At 42.6% G+C, this 27102-nt stretch overlaps 1 protein-coding gene across 2 annotated transcripts; it reads left to right on the forward strand.

Moving 5' to 3' along the window:
- Positions 1-682: 682 nt before the first annotated feature.
- On the forward strand, positions 683-26039 carry LOC131689420 (transmembrane protein 41 homolog). 2 transcript variants are annotated; one of them, XM_058974499.1, is made up of 4 exons: positions 683-1613; positions 3019-3304; positions 3375-3503; positions 24279-26039. In XM_058974499.1, exons 1-4 carry the CDS (start codon positions 1565-1567, stop codon positions 24784-24786), a joined length of 972 nt encoding a protein of 323 aa, XP_058830482.1. In that variant the 5' UTR covers positions 683-1564; the 3' UTR covers positions 24787-26039. The 2 variants fall into 2 exon arrangements, with proteins under 2 accessions (XP_058830482.1, XP_058830489.1); XM_058974506.1 differs by lacking the exon at positions 683-1613 and adding an exon at positions 2638-2711.
- Positions 26040-27102: the final 1063 nt, after the last annotated feature.

The raw sequence follows: 27102 nt of genomic DNA on the forward strand, positions 1-27102 counted from the left end.
AAACAGCTGCAATTCCGGCTCATTTCCGGCTCATTTCCGGCTGAACTTTACTGGGTTTTAATGAAATCCCACTGAGACGTCCAAAAAATTGTTTCAAAATCGTTCAACACGGGTCCAACGATGGACGTTCGTTGAACGGTTATTTGGACGATGCCCAAATTGGTCCAACGAACGTCCTTCATTGGACGATTTTGAAACCAACCGTTCTTAGAGGAATATTGCACTCATAAATTGGGTAATATTCTACCCAAAAACTGAGGAATTACAACTGGCTTTGTTGTCTACTCAAAAATTGGGTAAGCTTCTGCTCATAATATGAGTAAAAATCGATCAATTTTTGGTTTTGTTGAAGTTCTACTGAACCCAAAATTTGAGTAATGTTCAACTCAAAGTCTGCGTAATAATTACTTAATTTTTGGTTTTGTTAAATTTGTACTGAACTCAAAATTTGAGCAATGTTGAACTCAAAATCTGAGTACTAGTGAAGCACTTTTGGGTTTAGTGAAGATAATATTGTACTCAAAAACCGAGTAATAATTACTCAGTTTTTGGTTCAGGCTGGCTTACTCAAATTTGAGTAACTCCGGAATTACTCAATTTAAGGGTTGTTCCACTTTATCTGGAAATGGGTGGGATTAAACTCATTTTTGAGTAACTTTTTACGAGCGTGCACACCGCACTTTGTCAGTTTCAGTTCGCTTTTCTCATTCATTCGTGTCGGTCGTCGATTTGTTCGCGATTTGTGTGCCGTTTTTCAGTAATTCTAATCCTCAGCATATTTTTACCAGCAGCTTTATTCAGCTGGATTAGTAGCCAAGAATTAGGCACACGTGACGATTGCTAATAGTTGCTAGTCCTTTCGCGAGCATGTTACAAAACTAGATAGTAAACAAGCTGCAACACTTCGGGCATACATTATACTACAACGCTGTGTCATTTTCCACATCAGAAGTTATTCGATTGCCCTGTTCGCTCGCTGGCAGGCTGTAATAGGTGTGCATTGGATTGGTACGACGTTTTACCATCATCGTGGTGTTTTAATGTGAAGGTCGCTATAATACATAATCCACACGCGTGACGATTGTTGGATAACCGAAACTGCAAATCAGTACAGTACATAGAACAAAGAACAGCTCAGCTCAACGACAGAATCGATATCGATTTTGCAGGAGCGCGCACCATCGGAAGAAGACAACGGGAGTGACGAAGCGGTGCGCGGCTAGGAAAACAAAAATAATATATCGTACGATACGCGAACAGAGCGAGACCGAATAGGCAAATAGTACTCGCGCAGGAAAGGGAAGCAAGACGCAGATTTTGCGCGACTGCTGTTTTCCACCCCCCGTCGTTCTCGTGTGCTCATCGTCACCCATCGTTCTTCCTCTCGGTGATCCGGAAACTGCCTGTTCTGCAGCGTGTGTGCGATTTGCAGCCTTCTCTAGCGCTGTTCGGTGTAGCGAGAACTAGTTCTGCTTGAATCAGCCAGTTCACGACACACGAAAGAACGTGGCGAGAGAGCTAAACGGGGGAAGCCCTATATAGGATAATTGTTGACGGGACAACAATGGACACGGCAGTCGAGACGGCGAATCATTTTGTGGCTTTCGGACAAGGTGAGATTTTTTGAGGGTAACGGGATTTTGTATATGTTGAAAGGTAATTAGTAGAAACAAATCAGTTGTGCGTCTCGCTAGAAGGGAGAATGTCTGACCGCGTGTAGGTACATTTTAATGATTCCGGGTAAGTGCTATGTTTACCTTACCAGGGGTTAATTTCACTTTCAACTGCTGTACACTGGTTTCCCTCGTCATCGACCTGTGATGCGGCTCTGAGGGTCGGAACGCGTTTTTCCTTTCATACCAAAAGCGACTTCCCGCGGGGCACGTTTCGCTTCACCGCAAATAGAATAGACAAGGTAGGAAGGTTCCTATTTTGGGTTACGAGTCGAAGCTTTCTAAAGATAGTGTTTTTCAATTGCTTATCTGTTGGATGCTCAATTACTTGTCATATTGGTTCTTGGAACCTGTTCGAAAGCTTGTACCAAAAACAGAGCCACCTCCCCTTTAAATCATACCGTGATTGCGACTTTTCTTTCGTTCAATTTGTCTTTTAACGATTTGCTACCAACAGCTGAGTGCTGCTAAGCTGAACCATTGACCATAGTCGTATAGCGCACCGGAGCAAGTCAGTGACCGCGCGCGCGGTTTGAAAGATTGTATACACATAAATAATACCAATATAATGATGGCAGTTTTCGATTTCGGTACCAGCGTCAGTGAAAACTAAATCGGCCGCAATTTCCTGCTTCACCAAATAACATCCCATCGGTAATGCTTACCGATTGAATCGGTTTTCTTCAAGGTCACGTGATTCGCAAATGCATCGTCGCCGTTTACTGTTTTGTTTTCTCTTGCTAGCTGTTTGTGACGTGGAATTAGGTTCTTTACTGGCACAATTAACCTCACTTTTCTTGACAGTTTGCTTGTACTGTTTACATGGACTTAGAAAAATTTGTGGACGACTAGATTCGCTCGAAGAAAATCGTAAAGAATTCCTTGTAAACAGCACAAGCGAACTGTCAAAAATGAACACTCAGTTCATTTGTGACGTCACCGTAAAGTATTCAATAGTTCTGCGCGTGCTTTTATGGTTGACACATGGTGGTGATTTTGCATCGAAGCAACCTTGAGTTACCATACGGATATGAGTAGGTAATGGTTTGTTCGAATATCTGAGGATGACTCACCGTTAATCTCGAATTTCTTAACCTTTGAAGTATCGGTGACTGGTTAAAATGCCGTACCACGCGCTTAATTCCCGGAGAAAATGATAACAATAGTAATACCTGCTAGGAGACTGTTACCTTCGACTGACCCAATTGACCCCATTGCTTATCACTTATCAGCACTGCACACCGTGCCAGCTTCTACACTGAATTTGTTATCTACAATCTTTTGTTTTGTTTGCGGAAACAATCTTGTTTGGTTTTTGACGTACCACTGATTGTGTTTGTTTCAGCATCAACTGACGACAATCTAAGGAAGCCACTTTTGAGTAAAACAATGACGTCAACGCCATCTTCTGTTCCCACCACCACTACGAACGGCCAGCTGCGTTATGTAGAGTGCAACGGAAATGGGTCAATCGGCGGCGGCGTCGATAGCAACAGCAATAATACGGTGGACAGCGAGGAGGAAGATGAGGATCGATCGGCCCGACAGTCACTGATCATTCTGGCGGCGATCTTTTTCACCAGCTTGTTTGCGATGATCTACGTGTACGCGATGTTCCCCGAGTTGGATGAGTGAGTGAAATATAATATTTTTGATTTTATCTCCATTAGATGAAACTGATTGATGGTTTATGTTACACAGGTCGGAAAAGCAGTACATCAAGGTACCGTTCGACATCGAAGATGCTAAACAGTTGGGCCGGGTGCTGGACCGGTACAAAGATCTGTACCAGCTGGAGGTGATGTTCGGTGTCATCTTGGTGTATATATTGTGAGTATTCGTTTTTAGTTGTATATTTTTAAGCATGTGCCAGTTCCCGAATGATTTTTTTTCTAGATGCTTTTTTACCGGCAATCATTTCAGCGATTGAAACCTTAAATTATGTCGTTCATAGGCAACAGCAATATTATGCAGTTTCTTGTTAGAAAGCCAGTTACTTAACGTGAACACAAGTTGTGTTTCCTTTATTGGACTGAGCATCTATATGGTGTCAAGTCGCCTGCCATATACTGAAGAGAAATCTTGAACTCAGCTTATTAAAGCGGGTATTGGGCCCTTCAGCACAAATGGTTTCAAACCGTTTTGCTCTTTCAAGGGAGTTGTTGTTGTTGTTTATTAGAGACACTTTACACCGCTCAGAACAGTGCATTCGTGTCGATTAAAGTGTAAGATTTACATTTTTTTTTTTTTCTTTTTTTTTTTTTGAGGTCGCTAGCCGTGCATTGAAGAATGCCTAAAACTCTGAACTAGGCCCCGTCGAGTCCAGTCCGTCATCTGTCCGTCTCGTCCTGTCGTGTCTGGGGCTTCCAGGTTACATGCATTCACCAGACGAGACTAGCTTATGTCAGCTTAATTGTGCACTGGTTTCGTAGAATCGAGGCGATCATCGAAATGATAGATCCTACGAGTGAATGCACTTGGCCCAGTCACCTGTCGAGCATTTGTATATTTGCGTGTGTGAATGTTTACGCGTGTGTTGAGATATGTGTGTTACCTGTAAATAATATGTTAAGACATATGCATGATGTTAAAATAAGACATGTGTAATATGCTACTTACAGTTTGTTGTTCGTTTCTACTTATCTGATTCAAATGAGTATGAAAGTACATCTCAATTTTTCTAAAACCTGGCGACGTCTGATGGCAGCGAATAGTCATTGTTGACAGCAATGTTGCCCTTTTATGTTAAATTATCTCGGAGAAGTCATCAGAGGAATATGACGCATGAGATCGAAAATAAATAAAATAAAATAAAGAGTAGAGTTAGTACTGTTATTGAATATTAATTGAACAACACATGTTCCATGCAATAAAACTACTTGGAATCGTCCAAATGCCAGAAAATGGTATATATATATATATATATATATATATATATATATATATATATATATATATATATATATATATATATATATATATATATATATATATATATATATATATATATATATATATATATATATATATATATATATATATATATATATATATATATATATATATATATATATATATATATATATATATATATATATATATATATATATATATATATATATATATATATATATATATATATATATATATATATATATATATATATATATATATATATATATATATATATATATATATATATATATATATATATATATATATATATATATATATATATATATATATATATATATATATATATATATATATATATATATATATATATATATATATATATATATATATTTACCATTAACGACAATTAACTCCGTCAGAAGTTTCTCATGCTATGCTGGACGGGAATGGATCATTGACGTGCATCGGTAAATCAATCGTACCTTCATTTATCCAATCCGAATGAATCGAATCGAATGCACGAATTGAACACCAGTAAAAAATGACCAACGAATCCCAAGAAGGATCACCCACTATTCCATCATATAAGTCAGTTCTGCATCCATTCCCTGGTCAACATGTCACAAATACTCAGACGCCCACATACACAGATAGACACACGGCTAGCACACAACTGTACACTAGTACCAAAACCACAATTATTACAACACAACACAACTAATAGGGTTCTACTGTTATTTTTTTTTTAATGCGCCTGTGCACGTTGCCGAGGTCGACCGATAAATCGACACACAATGACTTCCACTGCGAGCCGTGCTCACAAAGACTGCTATTACTATTGAACAATGTCTGCAAACACAGCCCACAGAAAAAGTCAATCCACGGCGACCCGCCAATCGGCCACGCCAGTGTGCACAGGCTCTTAGTTGACTGTTAGTTTGGACTGGTGCAGAGTATGAAAAAACACAAAACATAAAAAAGGTCCATAAGCCCACTCGGTCTCCTCGATGCACCACTATCGAGGCGCAATGCAATAACCATCCGAAAGCAGGTGTCGGCTCAAATATGCTTGAAGATGTTTGCAATACCGTCAAACCCGTCAACCTAGGAGAGGGGATTAAAGTGTAAGATTTACATTTCATTTCATATTTACATTTCATTTGATTATATCATTTTGTATAACCCAGTATTACGCAGGAATTCTAAGACATTTTGCTCTTTCCGTTCTCCTTCTCCTAATGCTGCGTGAAGACTAGTTGTGTCGATTTCCTGTTGTTGCCTCTCATTTTCATACTTTCTGCAATGCATCAGTACATGTCGGACATCGACTGTAAACCCACATGCCCGAGTCAGCGCCGCCTTTAAATAAGCGCTTAGCCCAAATCCCTCTCCTCCCGTTATCCTTCCTTCCTTCCTTCCTTCTGCGGCTGTTCGCCCATCTAAATATGGAAGCTGTTCTTCAATGTCAGCTTCTTTCACCGAACAGCCTAGATAAGCCGTGTAGTGTCGGTAGTGGTTGTTTCAACCGGCTAAGAATAACACTACGGACTACCTGTTTCAGTGGTAAAAATCTACCATACAGGGAACCCCAATTCCATAGTGTCATGCGACCCGTGCTATGGGTAAAATTGTTGAGGGGGTTTAAAACATTCTCAATGGCGAACGGAGCCTGGGAAGAGTCGGGCGAACTCCCCAGTACGCTGCATTACGCAGCGGAACGTTCACTCTACACTCCGATTTTTTTCACCGATGATCCACTTAATTTTGCCGAATTTTTGTTGGCTGGGGGTTTGCAGAGACTCTCGGCTGATGGTAGTTCGGTGAAGTTTTGTTGAGTCTCGATTATCAAATTTCGATGTGTACAGATGAACCTGCCCAGAGGCCGTGTGGTATCCGGCCTAGAATTGAGCCACTGGAGTCCTGCTGCCATGTCGTAGGAGGCGACTGAAAGTAGGAGACCCTAAGTCAAGGTGTAGTTCCGTGCCGAGGACTTAATGATTGGAGGGTCTAAAATATGCCAGTCGCGCACGGAGCATTTTGGGTTTTGCCCTTGCTGTGTTATGCGAATCTCTGACACAGTGGACCATTATTTTCTTCGCAAATCGTGGGAATCAAATGATCATGTCCCATTTAAACCTGATATGGCTCGCTAAATGCGTTAACATCCCAACTCGCTTGGTGTCCTCTAGTTGTTGTGTAATTTGTGTTGGAGATGAAATGTACAGTTCTCTAATCAAAAATGGTTAGAATAGCACAAGTCAATCTCCAACATAAACGTACAGCAACTATGAATTTATCTCGACTCATGCAGGAAGGTAAAGCTTCCATAGCATTGGTTCAAGAACCGTATTTCCATAAAGGAAACTTCTATTTTGGAAAGTTACTTAACACTGCCTTCATTGCTTACAACAAGACAGGCATGACTAACCCACGTGAAATGCCTCGTGCTTGCATTCTTGCAAATAAGGCTATTGACGCGAGTCTCATATCGGAGCTCACAACTCGCGATATCTGTGTTGTCACAGTTACATTGACTGTCGAAAACGTAGACAAAATATATATATATATATATTGTTCAGCATACCTACCGCATAACGAATCATCTCCTTCTGATGATTTCAAAAGCGTTGTATCATATTGTAGCAGAAATGGGCTTCCGCTCATTATCGGCAGTGATGCGAATGCTCATCACATCATTTGGGGCAGCTCAGACATCAATCTGAGAGGCTCTGAACTGATGGAGTACATAAGTAGTACAAATTTCCATATTCTGAATGTGGGAAACCGACCAACTTTTGCGAGGTCTGGGAGGGAGGAGGTGTTAGACATAACACTTTGCTCTGATAGAATTTTGCATGAACTGGGAAATTGGCAGGTTCCAAATGAAACTGAACCGTCTCTATCCGATCATAAATATATATTTTTCGAGCATTTTGATGTCACCTTCAATGTGGTGACATATCGTAATCCTAAATCTACAAACTGGGACCTCTTTTTGGAAAACTTGGCGACTAAATTTCATGGATATTTTCCAACAATTAGTCAACTAGACGACTTAGATGACGTCGTGGATACGACAAACTCATTCATATTAGCATCCTACGAAGAAGCTTGTCCACTTCGTACTGTTAAATCGACTAGGGGAACCCCTTGGTGGAGGGCTGAGCTTGATAGAATGAAGAAAGTTATGAGAAGAGCTTGGAACCGGCGTCAGCGTGATGACTCCAGGGCTTTCAGGTCAGCTCGTAGTGCATATAAGAAATGTCTTAGATCTGCAGAACGGGCTGGCTGGCAAAGCCTATGCACTAATGTCTCTAGTCTGAACGAGGCTAGCAGATTAAATAAAATTCTCTCCAAATCGAATGATTTTCAGATGAACTCCTTGAAAACCAGAGATGGTGTTTATGTGACGGGCGAAAAAGATGTTCTTAATTGTCTCTTCGACACACACTTTCCAGGCTGTATCGATCCGGAGTTGATCAACGTTCACAGATCTCATTCTGGTGATTCGGACTCGTGGGCGTTAGCACGCACATTGGTTTCCACTGAATCGGTCAAGTGGGCAGTTGACAGCTTTGCTCCATACAAATCACCCGGAAAAGATGGGATACTTCCCGTGCTACTGCAAAAGGGATTTGATATTCTTAAACATGTCTTGAAAAAGATTTTGCTTTCCAGTCTTGCTACCGGGTATATCCCGAAAGCATGGCGAGAAATAACTGTTAGATTTATTCCCAAAGGGGGGCGCTCAAGCTATGAAGAAGCCAAGAGTTTTAGGCCTATCAGCTTAAGTTCTTTTCTTCTGAAAGCTTTGGAACGGATAATCGATCATCACATCAGGAACGTTTGTTTAGTTGAATATCCACTGCACAAAATGCAACATGCATATCAGTGTGGGAAATCCACGATCACTCTGCTTCACGATGTTGTTTACAACATTGAGAAAGCCTTCTCGCTCAAGCAATCTAGCTTGGGTGTATTCCTAGATATTGAGGGTGCTTTTGACAATGTGTCCTTCCAGTCTATTCTGGAAGCGACGCGCGGTCATGGGATACCTGCATGTATCTCAGGTTGGATAAACGCAATGCTTAGTAACCGCATGCTTTGCTCGTCACTGCGACAGGCTGAGATACGGAAGTTGAGTATTTGCGGTTGTCCTCAGGGCGGCGTTCTGTCACCTTTGTTATGGAACTTAGTAGCTGACGTCTTGTTGAAGAAACTCAATGAGCTTGGATTTCCAACCTACGGGTTTGCTGACGATTACCAAATACTAATTACTGGATTTTGCATCGGAACAATCTTTGACTTGATGCAACAGGCATTAAGAGCTGTCGAACAGTGGTGTCGACAAGTTAAACTATCAGTTAACCCAAGCAAAACTTCAATGGTTCTTTTCACGAAGAAGCGAATAACAACCGGGGTTCGTCCCTTGCAGTTCTTTGATTCTGAGCTACTGTGTGCAGATCAAGTCAAATACGTTGGAGTCATATTGGATTCCAAACTGAATTGGTCTGCTCACATTGAGTTCAGAGTCAAGAAAGCGTGCATGGCCTTCGGGCAGTGCAGACGAACTTTTGGAAAGACCTGGGTTCTCAAACCTAAATACATCTATTGGATTTACACGACAATTGTACGTCCAATACTGTCATACGGATGCCTTGTGTGGTGGCAGAGAGGTGGTGACAGTCCAGTCAAAGCTAAACCATCTGCAAAGAATGGCGCTCATGGCGTTGACTGGTGCTTTCACCACGACTCCGACTGCTGCTCTTGAGGCACTTCTAAATATCAAACCATTACACATACACTTAAAACAAGAAGCACTATCATGTGCATACAGACTGCAGGTTACTGGGCTTTGGAACAGTAATCATGTTGATCTTGCTACCAGTCATATACGATTGTGGTCACAAATGGTTACATGGGGTGAAGATATTCTTGCTCCCAGCGATATTACACTCACTTGTAGTTTTCCTTACAGGACATTCCATGTGAAGATTCCCTCTCGAGAGGAGTGGTTGTCTGGCTTTATGGAAAGACAACAACAAACGCAAGTAGTCTGTTACACTGACGGTTCTCTGATGGAGGGACGTGCTGGTGCTGGTGTCTACTGTCGTGAAATGAGATTGGAACAATCTCACTCACTAGGTAGATATTGTACTGTATTCCAAGCAGAAATCTTTGCGATTATGTGCGGGGTGCAATCGGCCCTTCAACTGAGTTTGTCCGGCAGAGTTATAAACTTCTGCTCCGATAGTCAGGCTGCAATCAAGGCCCTTAGCTCAGACAAATCCCGGTCCAAGCTAGTGATCGCGTGCCGAACCCCAATCGAAGAACTAAGCATTGTCAACACTATCTACCTTGTCTGGGTGCCCGGACATTGCGGTATTACTGGAAATGAATGGGCTGACGAATTGGCCAGGGCAGGTTCAGCGATTGACTTCGTTGGTCCTGAGCCCGCCCTGCCAATTTCGACAAGTTGGATAAGGGAAAAAATACGGTCCTGGGCTTTGTCCGAGCACCGCAATTATTGGAGAAATCTACAAACGTGTCGCCAAACAAAGGCGTTTCTAGAACAACCATGCCCAGTGGTTTCGAAAAATCTCTTACATTTTTCGAAGCTCCACTGCGGCATGCTGACCAGGGCTTTAACCGGCCACTGCAAACTCAATTATCACATGGCAACTATTCAGCGCGCTGAGTCTTTTTCATGTGATCTTTGTGAATCCGACTACGGAACCTCATATCATCTGATATGCAACTGTCCAGCGCTAGCGCAATTGCGATTTCGAGTCTTCAGCCGTCCTTATATAGACGAAACCATGTTCGGTCGACTGAAACTCAGAGACATACTAAAGTTTCTTATCCAATGTGGTAAAGAGCTTTAGGATTATTCGCAGGCAAGTTGAACTACTTGTGAGTTTAACTTACCTGTTGTTTATTTTTGTTTTGTGCTGTTATTTTTCCCACCCTTCCAATTCTACTTCCCCACTCCTCCTTGTCCTTTCCTTCCACTCAGGAAATGATGAAAACACACGGCAAGGCACAAATCCCCGACTATGTACGGGGAGCGTGCCATTTGAGCCAATATATTCTGATTCCTGATGTCGGACATCGACTGTAAACCCACATGATTCGCACCTTGGCGGCGGATCGTAAGGAGGAATGCGTGTGTCATTCGGGTATGCCCAATTCGCAGTCGTGTGAGGACTCGTTGGTCTGCGGCGTTGACTCGATCATCCCATCGTATCGTGCTGAATTTGATTTCAAGAAGTTTCACATCTCTGGAGTCATACCATAATTTTTCCCAGTGCTGTAATTTGATACTTCTCATCAAATCGTCTGCTAGCACTGGATGGTTAGTTGGTATGTCCTCACGTGCATTGTTTGCGAGACGGTCTGCTTCGATATTTCCTCTTACTCCAGCGTGACCAGGAACGGATTTTCCTGTTCTGTACTATTGATTCCACTTCCTGGATCAGGGGATGCTTTGATTTACCGGCTTCAAGAGCCAATAAGCAGCTTGCTGAATCCGTTGGAATCGCTATTTCGCCGTTTATATTGGGGATACTGACAGCCATTTTTAAGGCGAATGCCTCCGCCGAAAAGACGCTGTAGAATTGTGGAAAGCTTGAATTCATCGCGATACCGTTTGCATAGAGCCCTGCGCCAACCGTATTGCCGGATTTCGAGCCATCGGTGTAGATGATTGTTGAATTCCTAAAACGACTGCCTAGTAGCTATTGGACGATTGGTCTAACTTTCTCTGGCGGGTCACCAGCTCGCACAATTTTCTTTATGTCCCACAATATCATCGGCCTGGGTATGTTCCATGTTCGATCGCTTCGTCTTGTAAGGTGTTTTACACTCGGGAGTACTGTTCCCGTAAGCTGTTGGATGTGGTCCGACGTTCGGCGTACGAGTGGGAGATCATTGTTGCTACTATTCTTTTCCAGCATACGGATTGCGATTCGTGAAATGCATTGTGTTGCTAGCAGATCAAATGGAAGAGTCCCTGCCTCTGCCATTGTCGATAAGATCGGGCTTGTAACAAAGGCGCCGAACGCATAACGGATTGTGCGATTATACACTGGTGCAAGGATCTGAAGGGATGCCTGTCCTCCTCGGCTTACCAAACCAGCTCCATACAGCAGTTTCGATGTAACGATAGCCGATCCGATTTCTAGTAGCCTTTTTCGGTTACCACGCGAGAGTTTTGCTCCGATTGTCTTTACAATGTGGAGTCGAGATTGCGTTTTGCGTCGTCGAATCACTAGCAGTATGTCGTCGGCGTATAGGAGCACATCTATTCCAATCGGTACTACCCGGAATATATGCTGTATAGCGACCAGAAATAGGGTGACCGATAATACGGAGCCTTGTGGAACTCCGTTTTGTAAACAGTGCTGGCGCGACAGGTGTCCCCCTACGCGTACCTGAAACGTCATTTCAGAGAGAAAGCTCGGCAACATATTGAACATACGACCTCGGATTTTCCACGTTTTGTATTTGTATTTGTATAAAAAAAGTCCAACTGACAATTTGTCTTAATGAACTATACTAAACTAAGGTAAACTAAACATAATTAAAATAGTGACAATACACGACGACGAAACTGCGAAGAGTTCATGACGAAGTCGAAAATTTCAGCAAACTCGTTGAAGCGACGACTCATTGCTAAAATTGGACTATTGGTAGCGTAGTTAGTGCTGCGCATTTCAGAATGCAGCAGGGCTCGAGGGCGAAGAGAACGGGTAGGCGCGTAGAGGTTGATTTGCGCTAGTAGCTCCGGATCATCATATTCAGCCAGCAGAATCTTTGACACGAAGGTAGCTTGCGCTGCATGTCTCCGGCGTGTTAAAGTATTAAGTCCTAAAAGACGACAACGGTCCTCGTACGGTGGCAGGTTTAATGGATCGTTCCACGGCAATTCACGTAACGCATATCGTATGAATTTACGCTGGACTGCTTCGATCCTAAGGCTCCACGTAGCTTGATACGGGCACCAAACTACGTTTGCAAATTCCAACTGCGGGCGCACCAATGAGCAATAAAGAGCCTTGAAGCATAGAGGATCCCGAAATTCGTTGGATATTTTGAAAATAAATCCCAGCAAACGAATGACTCCTAGATCCTTCACGTGGTCAACGCGTTGTAGTAGAGTTCCTGCGATGTTATAGTTGAAGGTAACCATATTTCTCGTTCGGTAATAGCTGATGACACAACATTTTGCAACGCTAAGGACCATCATGTTTCTTACACACAAGCTATAAAAGGTGTCAATAAGATGCTGTAGCTCACGGCAATCGGCTTCATTCCGTATAACAAGAAAAAATTTTAAGTCGTCGGCAAAAAACAGCTTTCCTCCACGGCTTAGAACGAAAACCGCATCGTTCACGAATAGTGAAAAAAGTAGTGGACCTAGCGTACTACCTTGAGGAACTCCGGAAGTGTTGAAAAAGGATTCTGAAACAATATCGCCAATTTGAACAACGATTTCACGGTGCACAAGGTAGGATCGAAGCCAATGGCAGAATCTAGTAGAACACCCTAGCTTATCAAGCTTTGTTATCAGTATCTCATGATTAACTCTATCAAAAGCTGCCTTTAGATCAGTGTATATTGTATCCACCTGCAATTTCTTAGACATTTGTTCCGTGCAAAATGACGTAAAGCAGACGAGATTCGTCTCGACTGAACGTCCTGGGAAAAATCCGTGCTGAGATGTACTAATGTAGTGTCGACAAGCAGAAAATAACGCCTCGTTGATAATTGATTCAAAAACTTTAGATTCGACTCCTAGCGAAGAGATTCCGCGATAGTTCGCTATGTTGCGTTTGTCACCTTTCTTGAATACCGGGAACATAACTGAGCATTTCCAATCCTCAGGAAACGTTTGCTGCTGAAGCGATAGGTTAAAAATATATGCAAGTGGTGTTACAAGTAAGTCCGAACATTTTTTCAATACAGTTGAAGGTATAGCACTGAGGCCGGGTGCATAAGATGACTTGGTTTTCAGGATTGCAGATATAACCATTTGTTCAGAGACAGTAAACACATCCAAATCAACAGCACAAGCAGGAACGTCGCGAGAGGCATTTTCGAGTTCGTTTGCGGTTGGCGAGTCAGTTGAAAAAACACTCGAGAAGAATCTGGCAAACAGCGTACATTTCGCCACAGTTGTCGTAGCTTCTTCGCCGTCGTAAAGCATCCTTGATGGAAGTCCAGTTTCTTTACGCTTCGTGTTGACAAATGACCAAAAGCCCTTCGGGTTTCGGCGTAGATTATTCTGGATGCGGTTTACATAGCGTTTGTACAGAAGCTTGTTGTAACAACGATACTCATTACTGGCTAAAGTGAACATGCGCTTAGAAAGAGGACACCGTCGATTTGTGTACGCACGTAGGGTTTTTGCTCGAGTACGTTTTAGCTTTCGAAGAGTGCTGTTTGACCAGGGTGGCTTGCTAGGAGGCTGACATTTAGGCACTGAGGTCTCAACACAGTTCAGTAGTAGTCGCTTGTAGATGGCAACTGCAGCATTAACACTCACTTGGGCATGCAGTACACTCCAATCAATTTGCGACAGAGAACTGCGCAGCTTTACAAAATCAGTTTTGCGAAAGTTGAGACGGTCGACAGAAAGAGTTTCTACATACTGAACTGATCGAATAGTGCCAATTGAGATTTCAAGCGCGGGATGAAAGTTGTCAAGTGGAACAATCACGCTGGATGCTTCATTGACGGAACATACAGGTATAATAGTTTCACTAACAAAGACGAGATCCAGAAAGCGTGACTGGTGGTTAGGAATCATGCTTACTTGACTTAGCCCGTTGAAAGCAAATCCGTCCAGTAGCAAACGACTGGCGATGTTGGTTGTCGAAGCAATCGGGTCCGGGTAAGCGTATCCGTGTAGTGAAGGCACCCAAATGAGTCCTGGCTGATTGAAATCACCAAGGACAATCATCACGCCATCCGCGCCAGCTTGTGAAGAAGCGTTATTCACAGCATCCATGTGAAGTTGCATGATATTGCAGTCGAGTCGCTTTTCAGGAGGAATATAGACAGCACCAATATAAAAGATCCTCGATGGAGTTGTAATTCTAACCCAAACAGCCTCAACACTGGTTAAACTACCTACATCAATCTCACATGAGGCAAATGCGGTGGAAACAGCAATCAAAACTCCTCCTCCACGTCCGCGAATACTGTTGCCACTATTTCGGTCCGCACGGTATACGGTGTAAGCATCGCCGAAAAGCTGCACTGATGTTATACGCGCATCGAGCCATGTTTCGGTGAAGACGCAAACATCGTAGTCACCGTCCACAGCAGCTAAATACACGTCATCAATTTTCGTCTTAAGCCCTCTCGTGTTCTGATAGTAAATCCGCAAACCATCAGTGTCATGTGAGAGGCGTCGTGCTGCATTCCAAGTTTCAGGACTGTGGGCTCGATGATCACTATCACCGCAAATAGCGCGGGGAGAGCAGGATGTACTGTTGTCAGGAATGGGAACAAGCTGCGATACGGAGGGAATGACTACGTCATAACTGTTGCGTCCAGCGGCTGACTGCAATGGGAGGCATACTTGAAGGTGCGCAGTATCACGTGTAGCTTCGGAAGGACATATAAGGGTTTTAAGGGTGCGTAGTATGCCATACCGCCAGGTAGTATCTTACGCTTTTGAGAGGTCCAGCGAAGCGATCAGACAGTGTTCATTGTCCATCGGAAGTGATCTCTCGAGTTCTGCGAAGTACGAATCTATTCCCCGTCCAGAACGAAAAGCATGCTGTCGCCCATTCGACTCTAGTTCGGTAATTATTCGGCGATTCATGATGCGTTGGAACACCTTAGTCATGCAGCTAGTTAACGACCAAACCAAACTGCCATTACAGTTTGGTTTCCGGATTTGGCACGATAATAGCGGTGCGCCAACTGGCTGGAAAGATACCGCTGTGCCAAATATCGTTATATATCTCTAGTAGCGTTATTTTTACAGCGAGCGGAAGTCGCTGTGTAGCAGTGGGTACCCAATTTTATCAGGTCCTGTCGATGCACTTCGTCCTCGATCAAGCACCCACAGTAAATAGTTCGCCTAGGCTAATGTCATTATTGTACACATCGGCGGTATTTGGTGAGATATCTATGCGCTGCCGTTCGGCTCGTTCCTTTCTCCTTTGGAAGGGTTGCTGGTAGTTACTTGTTGCCGATTTTTCGCTGTATTTCTTTGCCAGCTCTTCTGCTACTTCAACAGGGTTATCCGTAAAACCGTCCGTTCGCGTGAGTACAACAGTTCGCTGCTGTCGGTTACCACGCAGTGTATTCACCGTACACCATAGTTCAGTCGTTGTGCTGCTCGGTGAAATCTTTTCCACGAATTCTTCCCATGACTTCTGCTTTGCTAGTTTAATCGCTTTTCGGGCTACCGCTTTCGCTTCCTGAAATCTTTCCAGTGCTTCAGCTCGGCTGGAGTCGTCGTTGGATGTGCGTCGTAGTGCGCTTAGTTGCTTACGTCGCAGCTTTATAGCTATTTTAACTTCTGACAACCACCAGGGTACCGACTTTGGGGCAACTTTGCCGCCATTTTGTGGTATACACTTAGTCGCAGCAGCAATAATTTTCTTGGTAAACCTATCTACATCCCACTCTTCGTCCGGGCATATTGCATTGGCTGTCTCACGCTCATAAGCCTCCCAGTCGGCGTGGTCGTATTTCCATTTTCGTGTTTTTGTCTCAGGTTGTGACCACCCGGGAGTGGATATCACGATAGGGAAATGAGCACTGTTGTGCGTGTCGGGAGCAGTGCCGCCAGATGAACTTCGGTGCAAGTGATACGGAACAGAATGTGAGGTCTATGGCTGACATGTTACCTGTTGCTGGGTCGATTCGAGTGGATGAACCGCTGTTCAGGATCACGAGTTTTTTTTTGTTAGCGTTTTCTCTGCGATGCAGCGACCAAGTGCATTCGTTGTTTGTGATCCTCATGCAGGATGATGGACATTGAAGTCTCCCAGAAGCATAACTGGACCTTCTATGCCTTCTAGGACGTCTTTTAGCGCTTTCTGGCATTGTTGATCGCTGGGTGGTATGTAGATCGATACTACTGTTGCTTGGAACGGTTTGTGGATTCGTACAGCAACAAGCTGTAGATTCGTATTGAGCTCAATGCTCATATGGTATATCGTCACGGATTGCGAGGCCTACGCCGTGTTGCCAGTAGTGTCGGTCGTTGGATTTCAGAAACAGAGTATAGTTTTTGTCAATGAAGTTTTCCGTAGCGATGCGTTCATTCACTTTTGTTTCTTGTAGGGCGATTATACAGGGCTCGTAATGTGCAAGAAGTTGTTTGAGCTCATTTGCATTCGTCGGAAGTCCGCGAATGTTCCATTGCAGTGCGAAACATCTATTATCACAACCGTCCGTAGTCGTTCGTGTGGATGTGAAATAAGATGATATCCGGCGTGGTGGTATTGGTCGCGATGTGCATTCACCGGTGGAAAGCCAGGAGGAGAAATGCGAAGGCTGTATATCCGGGTGGTAGGGACAGCCCTCTTTCCCCCGGTCGATTCCTTCATGATGAAGTGGGGAAGCTACTTTCTTCTCTTCTTCCCCAAACCGGTTACTTGTTCCATGCGTGCTGGTCACAACTGTAACGGGAGAAACCGCAACAGAATCCGTTCGTAAGTGAGCTGGAATGGGACTGACCTGTGGGACGTCTAGCCCCACAGTGCCAGCCGCTGTCGTAAAAACACTATTATTTCCAGAACTACCAACAGCGACCGGCACTGGAGAAAGACTTTGTGTAGTTTTCGTTGGTTGCTTCTTTGGCCATGATCTTGTTGATGGGCCTTCGCCGGGTGAGGGCGGCGAGTGGTGCCAGGAATCCATGTGAAGAGTATTGTCAATTATATCTGAAAAAACGTTTAGCGCAGCAGTACCTGTGAGTGGGTTGGTAAACATAAAACTGACCTGAGAGAGGTCCGGCCCCGCAGTGCCAACCGCAGTCATACTAACTACACTACTATGCTCACGAACACCGACTGCGGTCGGCACTGGGGATAGACTTTGTGTAGTTTCGTTGATCTCCTTTTGTCATTTTGTCGATTGGGATTTTTTTGTTGGCTGGTTCGCATGTTGTAGTGGTGAAATCCGTGTTTCTATCGGCCACATAGGTGAATTTACTATCAACGGGTTGGGGTATGACGGCCCGGATAGTTCCTTCATCCTGCTGTGCTTGCGTTGGAAGGAGTACTACACTTTCCTCTCTTCCAACCCGATTTATCTCGTAGTCAGTATGCGTGCGTGGGTTGTCAAACGTTGATGAAAATGAGAATTATCGAAGAGGCTGGCTAGGAGGCGTCTCGGTAATCTCAATATCATCGTCTGAATAACCCATAGTTTCATGGTGCTAGTGGTAGCGGTTTTTTTTTTTTTGGTGGTGGGCTAAAGTTATCCGGTGAGGTTGTCGTTGGTTTGCTGGACGGGGTGTGTTGCTTCTGCGGTCTTACTCGTTTCGAATCCGTATTTATCGCTGGTGAGTTGATCCTGGATCTCGTTACGGGCCCGATTGCCTGGTTCGTTTGCTTCTGTTCTTTGCTGTGCTGCGGTTTTTCTTGGCTGGCGGACCGTTGTTTCATCTGATGGATGTACGCCATGTTCGATTTTTCGTCTTTTCGTTTGGTCTCCGCCAGAAGTTTTGCGATCTGTTCTTCATTGCCAGTTCCAACTCTTTCAGCTTGCTAAGCATCTCATTCGGTTGTGCTGTGGCCTGAGCATAGCTGCCTTTACTTAGACGTTCCGCTCGTTTGCGCGCCTCCGGGAATGTTAGATTGTCTCGGATTTTTATTTTTATGCCCACCAGTTCTTATTTATAAACAGGACATTCGCGGCTTGTTGGTTGGTGATCGCCTTCACAATTCCGACAGTACGCAGTTTCTTTACATTTTTCTTTGCCGTGTTGTTCTTTCGAGCAATTAAAGCATTGCTGAGGACCAGGACATCGAACGCGTGTATGGCCGTAGTTGAAGCATCCGTAACAAAGCATCGGGTTCGGGTAGTATGGGCGAGTAGGAACGTGAAGCAAACCGATCTTTATGTATTCCGGGTATGTGGTTTTACAGAAGGTCAAGATTAGCGCTGGCGAGTGACTCTTCTTAGCTTCCTTTCTTGTAATTCGCTGTACACGAATCACTCCCTAGCTTATAATAACTTTACCGAACCTCGTCAAAAACTTACAAAACGGGTACAGCAAATCGTCTGTCAAGTCGCCATTTTCAGAGGAAACTGCTGACTGACCAGTGTTTTTTGACGTTTGGATAGAACGGATTGCGGAGAGTTCGGAACCAAATTATTTTACTGAATTGATTACCGAACGGTTTGCTGTTCAAAACCCCAGCAAAAATTTACCCAGTAATTAAAATTAAGTGTGTAGGCTATGGTACACCGTCTTTGCCTGTCAACTGCAGAAACGTTAACTCGTCGAATTTGTTCGTCGGGTCCATATAGTCTGGCAATCTTCTCCTACTTGACCCTCCCGGGTCACCGCTACTAGCGGCCGCCATACTGGATTACACCACCAGACGTTGGAAACTCTTTGGCACGGTCTCCCGATACCACCCCCAAATGGATAAAAAGGCAAAAAAAGAAAGATTCTACCTTATTTGTCCCCTCAAGGTCAATTTTGGGACACACTGTACGTGAGCAGTATTAAAACAGCTTGTTCTGCAGCCTCTGCGTTACCTTTAACGACTCCAAAGCGCAAGGGAAGAAGAAAAAAGCACTTTCTATTTTTTCTCTTTTTTCACCGTTCCCACTTTTTTGACACGCACTGAAGCGTCCAACTTTTGATGCGCACTGTATCACAACCTTCAATACCAACAAATAGCAAGTCGAAAATATTTCACTAATTTTCGAAAACTTTTCGCAACTTTTTTGACTCAATTAAAATCTTCCGTTCAGCGCACCGTAACTCTCGCAGCCGGCATTCACAGCGATTGAATGAAAACTCGGCCGGGCAGCCGCAGTGATGGCTGTTTGTTGTCAAGACGGATACAGGTGTGCACATTTTTTTTCTGTGTGTGAGTGCGGTCAGAGAAGAGAAGGGCCACTCAAAATCAAAACTTCTCACAATTCTTTTTAAAATCACTAGCGGCACGTGGTGTCGAAGCCCTGCAAAATACACTGTTAATCAACACATTAGTTCAAAATTATACGACGTTACTGGTATAAAATATCAAGCAAATTCATCCCCGATAATCCGACAAGTGGTCAGAATATGTTCTACCAAATAAAAATTGTCATGCAATAATTAATCCATCTTCCAAACATTGGCTGCGTTTTTGGGTTGCAAACGGATATTTTACTTTAAAAATTAACCTATCTTTTTCCATCGAAAAACGAAAGTTTTAATGTTGAAGTACGTAAGCATACATTTACGTTTAAATATCGAAACTTTTGACTGCACAGTTAGTTCTTAGCGCACTGCCCAAGAAAGATTTTCAATGGATATCTTCCCAATGGTTATTGTGTGTCCTTTTTTTGAGAACCACCAAGCAAGGACATTAAATTTAAACATAAACAGAATTTTGTTAGTTAGCCATTTTCCTTTTCCAGGATTCGATATAAGTTTTTTGGTCCTTATAAAAATTAGTTTATAACTATTTTCAATCTTTAATATTGGAGGCTGCTTTGTGTAAATTCTCATTCCTTTTCAAGGATTTAATGTCGCATTTCAATTTTTACGAAATGTCACCAAGGTAAGTAAGTAAACCATGACAATCGTTCTGACTACTCAGCAGTGCTGCCACAATTAAACCTGTACTGGGAGTTGAAAATTCTTCGTATTCTGTACCAACACAATGACAAACAGAATCATTTTATATAATTATTTTTCATTCGAGATAGTGATATACTGAGTAGGTGCTGATGCTGATATTTGGCTGCGAAAAACCAAAAAAAATCCGACTTCCGACAGTTGTTTCATTTGCGATAAAATTTCGCCAGAAACTAGCCAAAACTACGGAGTGTTCTACTAAAATTTCCGAAAAGTCTATAAAAAATTGAAATATTTCCAAAAATCTGTGGAAATCGGTGAAGTTTTCATGAAAATGTTAAAAATTTGTCTTCTGAAAAAAAGAAACTGTGACCAAAAATCAGGCAATCTATGAGACGTTTGTTTGACAAATCAGTGGAGGGTTTTGTAACAAGTTTGTTTTGCTTTACTCCTGCAAACACAAACATCTTTCATTAGTTCCGATTCGTTTGATGTTGGATCGAATCAACGGTTTTGTCGGACGTTGTGCCCAGCAAAGCGGAGTAACGTCAGAAGAAAAAATCAAGAAATAATCAGATGATCCAACACGTCTCATGGATTACCTAATTGTTAAATAAATCTGTGACATTAAAGAAAAATTTGTGAATGTGCAACCCTGGCTGGAGTTTGTATTGACATTTGGATGCGAGATGTGACAAACTTGTATTCAGCAAATCAAATGAAGCCTATGGGTGCTAACAGAGTGACGGCGAGAAGCCAAGCTGACATTAGAATGCGAAAAACCTGCTTGCTGCAAACCAAAGGAATGATGTCAGAGTGAAACACTGGCAGGTTCCATTTGATATGCTGCAAGCAGGTTTCTGGCATCTCGCATCCTACTGTCAGTACCACACAAGTAACCCATAAGCAATGTAACGTAGCCTAATATCTGCTTTAGATCCACATATAATGCTGTCTTGAAGAGCCGTGAAGCCTGATATTATGCTGGTATTATGCCAGAAAAGGAGAAATATAGTGCTAATACTGTGCATAGATTGCCAGCTCATTTCTACAGTACTAATGCTATTAGCATTAGCTTCAGTTGGCTGTCATTGTCCGCCATGGTTTTAAAATCATTTCTTATGTTTCCTTTCGGTATGATGAGCAAAAGGGAAAAAATTTTAAAACAAAATGTTCTGTTTAAAACCGTAATTGACTCTCTTCTAATGTATTGTAGTGAATATCCTTAATGTGTTTTCGTTCTCACACGATATGAATGTTTCACGAAAATTACCTTTAGTATGTCTCGAACTGAGGTACCTTGCCTCGTCCTTCACGGTAAGTGCGCTGCGTTTGCTTCCTAGACTATATTGCATCTGTTCGATTGAAATGAAATATGCCCAATATAATCTTCAAGAAGAGTTGCATAACAAAGAAACCCATAGCATTACAATACCATTATATCGGATTTTATTTGCTCTATAATGGCACTAAATGCACTTGTAAAGCTTACATGCTTTAAAGATCCTTGAAGCATGTACGCGTTATATCAGCTTTATATACGCATATAGAGCCAGTGATAATGCTATATGTCGGTTGCGCTATTATGCATTATTGATGCTAATATAGAGCTTTATTGCATTGTTAATGCTGTAATGGAGTTTCAATGCAACATTAGTGCAAATGTATAGCCAATATTGTGCAATGGCTTAATGCTTATGGTTACTTGGGCAGCACATACACAGTTTCTCGCCGCCACTCTGTAAGCGGCCTATCACAGTAAACGCAAGCAATCCGCGCATATCCGCGCGGCTTTCATTAGGTTTGTTTCAATACACGGTTCTTGCTCCTAGTTGCTCCGTAGCAAACAGGAACAAAAAAACTTGCTAATTTTTAATTCGGTTTGCTACTCGAAGTAGAAAAGGAGAAGAAGTACTTCCAGTTCCCCCTGGTACTGTAACAAACCTATTTTGACATCAATCCTTTGATTTGCTGCAAGCAAGTTTCTCAAATCCCGCATCCTAATGTCAGTGCTAGCTCCAGCTCAGTTTCTCGCCATCACTCTATCAGCGGTGTAACTCAACATTTATAACCTGTTTACTGGTATGCATCGCAGCGTTAAATTATTTTACCTGTCGTGTTAAAAAAATCTGTACCAAACTGTACTTTTAGTTACAAAAATATGTTATCCGTATCGTCCAGAATTTGTACCAAAAATACTCGAAAAATCTGTACCTTTCTAGATAAATATGTACTTGTGGCATTGCTGCTACACACTTTTCAGATCTGCGTACCAAGAAACTATTATTAATCAGTTACTCAGCAGCCAAGTTAAAGATTTTTTCTAAAATAAATTTAAAAATAGTTAAACTGTTAGAGGAAACAACTTTTGAAACGGGACCCCATATTGAAACGTTAGAAGTATTCTACTTCAAAACTGCTGTTAAGACCGACGATGGTGAGATTGTATACGTTCATTGGGTCATTAAGCCATATGCTGTTTTCGATTTTTTCCGATGCAGCTGACGTTTTATCGAAACTTTTTTTTTATTTTTTTTGTTCGAAAAATTACAAATATTTTTTTTTGCAAAATTGAATTATCACGACAAAATCTTCCATTGGATTTCCTAATATGTGCTAAGTGCTCTTGTGACCTTAAGTACTCACATTAGCTGTCACTGCATTGGATTGAAAAAAAAGTTTACTTCTTCAGCTTAATTATCACAAGTAATATTCATGACAAATGGAAAAATCCACCACCCATGCGGAAGATCACGTTCCACTAGTTAGAAAGAGGGCTCTGCAATCATGTGCGGCTTAGCAAAGGTTCCTTACGAGTTACTCTTCAATATGCAAAATTAATAAAAGCGGACCAGGTAATCAGAGAACATTCCGTTGAAACTGGATGATTCTCCGGACGCCCCGCAAAAATAACAGATGTCGTTTTAGAAAACGAGCGTTCAATGATTACATACAACAATAAGCATAATATTAGTCAGAAAAGTAAAATCTTTGATACGAAACGCAATAATACATTTTCTGTTATTTACTGTACGCTTTAGCGAAGCTCGACCTTACCGCCTGCAACGATTTATACGAGCCAGTCTCAAAAGTTATACTAGTTGAAACGTCATACGGGTGCACTCTCAAATCAAAGCAAGGAAAACCAGCAACAAATCCGATTCGCTTTTGTGAGAACTTTCGTAATTTTTTTTGTTCGAAGTGGTACTTCTCTTCTCTGGTGCGGTTGTCATTTTTCTTTGATGAAGCCAAAAAAAACAAGAGGATATGAAGAAGAAAAGCACAAACAAATGACGTAGTGGGCCTTTCTGTTGCCATAAGTTTTCTTTCGGTTCGGTCATAGTTAATTTAACCGGTTTTTTCGAAGTAAAAAGTATCCCTAAGTGTTCTTCCAATAGGTAGATCCGAGGTGATGCTCGGCCTTTTCTCACTTTTCATCGTGCGCCAAAGAATCAGGATGCTCGTTCGTTCACTTCAAGGGCCCCGGCCGCCATGCTTAATTTTGCAAGTATTAAACTAATACACTCAAAAGTGTCAAATGTTCCCACCTTTCTCCCGTCTTGGTTTGTTGTGTTTATATTACCGCGTGGGTAAACTGAAAATCACTTAATTCGGCCGTTTCTTCACCGATTTTCATGAAACTTTCAACGTTTGCCACTGGAGAACCACTTCACTCGACTATTTGTCCACAATTCGTACGCGGATATCGCGAAAAACACGGAAAATCACTATGTGTAATTTGCGTATGCGCGTTGTTGATACCGTACGGCACGGTGTTTCCAACTCAGATGTTTCAAGGGAGAGATACGACAAAGAATTTTTTTAAATTGTACTTTTCAATTCATGGGAATATGGCACAAGCGGAAAAGCAACTGACGTACAATAGTTTACTAACAACGTATCCGTATCATTCACAGCCTACAAACCTTCGCCATTCCCGGTTCGCTGTTCCTGTCCATCCTGAGCGGATTCCTGTACAACTTCCCGGTCGCCCTGACGCTCGTGTGCTTCTGCTCAGCCCTAGGTGCCACCCTTTGCTACCTGCTCTCGCAGGTTGTCGGCCGCCGCTTGGTCAAACATTACTTTCCGGAGAAGGCCCGCGTCTGGGCCCATCAGGTCGATAAACACCGGGAAGATCTGCTGAGCTACATGCTGTTCCTGAGGATGACCCCGTTTCTGCCGAACTGGTTCATCAACCTGGTGGCACCGGTGATCGGGGTGCCGCTGTATCCGTTTGCACTAGGGACGTTCCTGGGCGTGGCACCGCCCTCCTTCATTGCCATACAAGCGGGGAAGACGCTGTACAAGATGACCAGTTCGAGTGATGCGTTCAGTTGGGGTTCGGTTACCCTGCTGGCGGTGTTTTCCGTATTTTCGCTCGTTCCCGTCATATTCAAGCGTTTCTTTAAGTCTAAGATTGATTAAACGCAGGCTAGACGAAGAAGGCAGCATCAGCTGGTTGGTTTGTTCGGCCACAAGCAAAACTGGTTAAGTCATCGGAATTCGAACGGGCAGCGGAACGTGCGTCTCAAGTGTATGAAAGAGTAGTATAATTATAGCCAAAGATATGTAAAAAGCTATCTACAAACGATTAGTGTTGAGTTATATAGTTTAGAAATGTTAATTGCTAGGGATCAGGAATGCGCTTTTGTTGAGCGGGAGTAGCTTTAGGGCAGTGAAGAGCCAAACAAGCTGGAATCATCGAGCTCTGATTTTTCAACGACTTTTCAACAATAGTTGAGTTTGACAATTTATTATTCGTTTATAAAAGTTATAAACATTCGAGAACTAAACTTTCCTCGGTTAAAATATGACTAGGTTTATCGACAATAGATAATTTCGATAGTTTTCTTAAGAGTAGAAATGTCCGGTAATTTCTTACTGCTACTGATGCTCCGACCCAACATCTGGCGCATTTTAATTGGCATGAGTATGTGGATTTGGACTCTTCCCCTTTCGGTGTAAAGTTTATGATCCCATAAGTGTCCCAACTTGGTATAGATAAAGTAACGAAAGAATCGCATTTTGTTGTTGTGGAGGAATGTTTTAACCGTCTAAGTTTTCACGATGGTAAAACATAAATAGGTTTATCGAAATAAACAAACTATTACTACATATACGGACACGTGCATAAAGTATTACATGTCAAAAATCCCCAAACGTGAGATCTGGATTAATAGGCGAGACACAACTGTCTCGGTTGTTTTCGTGAGTCACTAGCACTTTACCCAGCGTGGGCAAATATTAAAGAATAAACATTTTAAACAAGCATACAACAGCAGCAGGCAGCGAACGCAGACGGGCCACATCATACACGGCCACGGATGGGTTGAATAATTCGAATAGTTGCAGCGCGCGATAGAGCTTCTTTTTTAATCGGGAACAGAAACTGTTGTAGTCCAACCCCAATATACATATACCTAGATAATACAAGGGGTAGGGGGACTATACAGTTGGAAACAAAATAGCTAATTATTAACTCAATTGAACTTTGATCGTACTGGATGTAGTCAGAACAATTGTTCATTGTTTACACGTGCAAATATAACAGGTAAATCATACAATTACACATCAGCTATGTTGCTTGGTTACGCGTGAGGATAAAATATTGATATCAGACAAAAAATAACATCCTACATATTCCGATAATGAAGCAAATAAATTGTTGTAAAACGCGAGAGTTGTTTTTTTTTGTCATTCGTAAAGATGTATCACATTGTCCCGGGTGATTCATCGGTAGCCAAGGACCAACCTATACCTAGTGTAGTAACCTAATAGTCCGGTTATTTGTCTGAAACACAAACGAATGTATTGCAAATTTCTGGATTGCTCAGTCTTGGACAATTTTTTGTAGAAGACGTCAACTGCGAATCAGATTTATTGTGGTGCACGCCTTTCTCGACGGCAGATTTTTTCCTAAAATCAATAACCTCTGTAAAATAAAATTTGGCTGCGCCAAAATTTGGGCCCAAAATCATCAATCGTTCTAGAAAGAAGGTAAAAAGAGGTACACTCACTTTAAGGACGTGAGCCGTCGTCATCATACGATCCTGGGAATCGCTGGATGGTTTCCTCTGCGTTGGGGCTTATGACTATTACTTTATCCTCATTCAATTGCTTCGACCAGATTGTATGGGAACACGCCGACTTATTCCCACCGTTTGCATGCCCACCAACCTTCCTCAGACACCGCGAAATCTATATGACATCACCAGCCTTCAGTATCAGCTCCTCGGAATTGTCTTCCCAGTCGCTGTAGATAACTTAACAACTTCTATTCTGGGTGGTAGTCTTATTCCTCAAAACGGGTGGGATTGGTATCGTCTGGATCCAGCACTTGCACACCGGTCCTGCCGGTAGCCGTCAATGTGCATTCCCGTCAAAGTAACGATGGCACGCTTCCTCAGCGACGGTGTCTTCTGCTTCTTTTGGCGTGTTGTCGTACTCCTTCCATTCACTATAAGAAACTGTTCTGAACTAGGGACAGCTAACTGCAAAAGAATGTCGAGAATGCGGACTTTTCCACAAAAATTGTTCCGACAAGTGCCGATAACTACGCGCACGCACTCCTGTTTTCTTATTTTTGACGTTTCTCTACCACGTCCGTTCTTAGTTCAATGTAGTATATATAGGTGTGGCAGAACACACGGTTTGCTAGTTTGGCAACCAAAAATATGTAAACAATCCAGAAGCACATCGGGTCGACGTCATAGCGTTCACACGATTCAATGGGAGCGGAAC

This window comes from Topomyia yanbarensis, chromosome 1 (assembly GCF_030247195.1).
Source record: "Topomyia yanbarensis strain Yona2022 chromosome 1, ASM3024719v1, whole genome shotgun sequence".
NCBI lineage: Eukaryota > Metazoa > Arthropoda > Insecta > Diptera > Culicidae > Topomyia > Topomyia yanbarensis.

Excerpts from the sequence above, each read along its gene's own strand:
- LOC131689420 (XM_058974499.1), top strand. The coding sequence starts at position 1,565 with ATGGACACGGCAGTCGAGACGGCGAATCATTTTGTGGCTTTCGGACAA. Across the intron at positions 1,614-3,018 it reads TTTTGTGGCTTTCGGACAAG|CATCAACTGACGACAATCTA; the intron begins GTGAGATTTTTT and ends TGTTTGTTTCAG. Across the intron at positions 3,504-24,278 it reads GTCATCTTGGTGTATATATT|CCTACAAACCTTCGCCATTC; the intron begins GTGAGTATTCGT and ends TATCATTCACAG.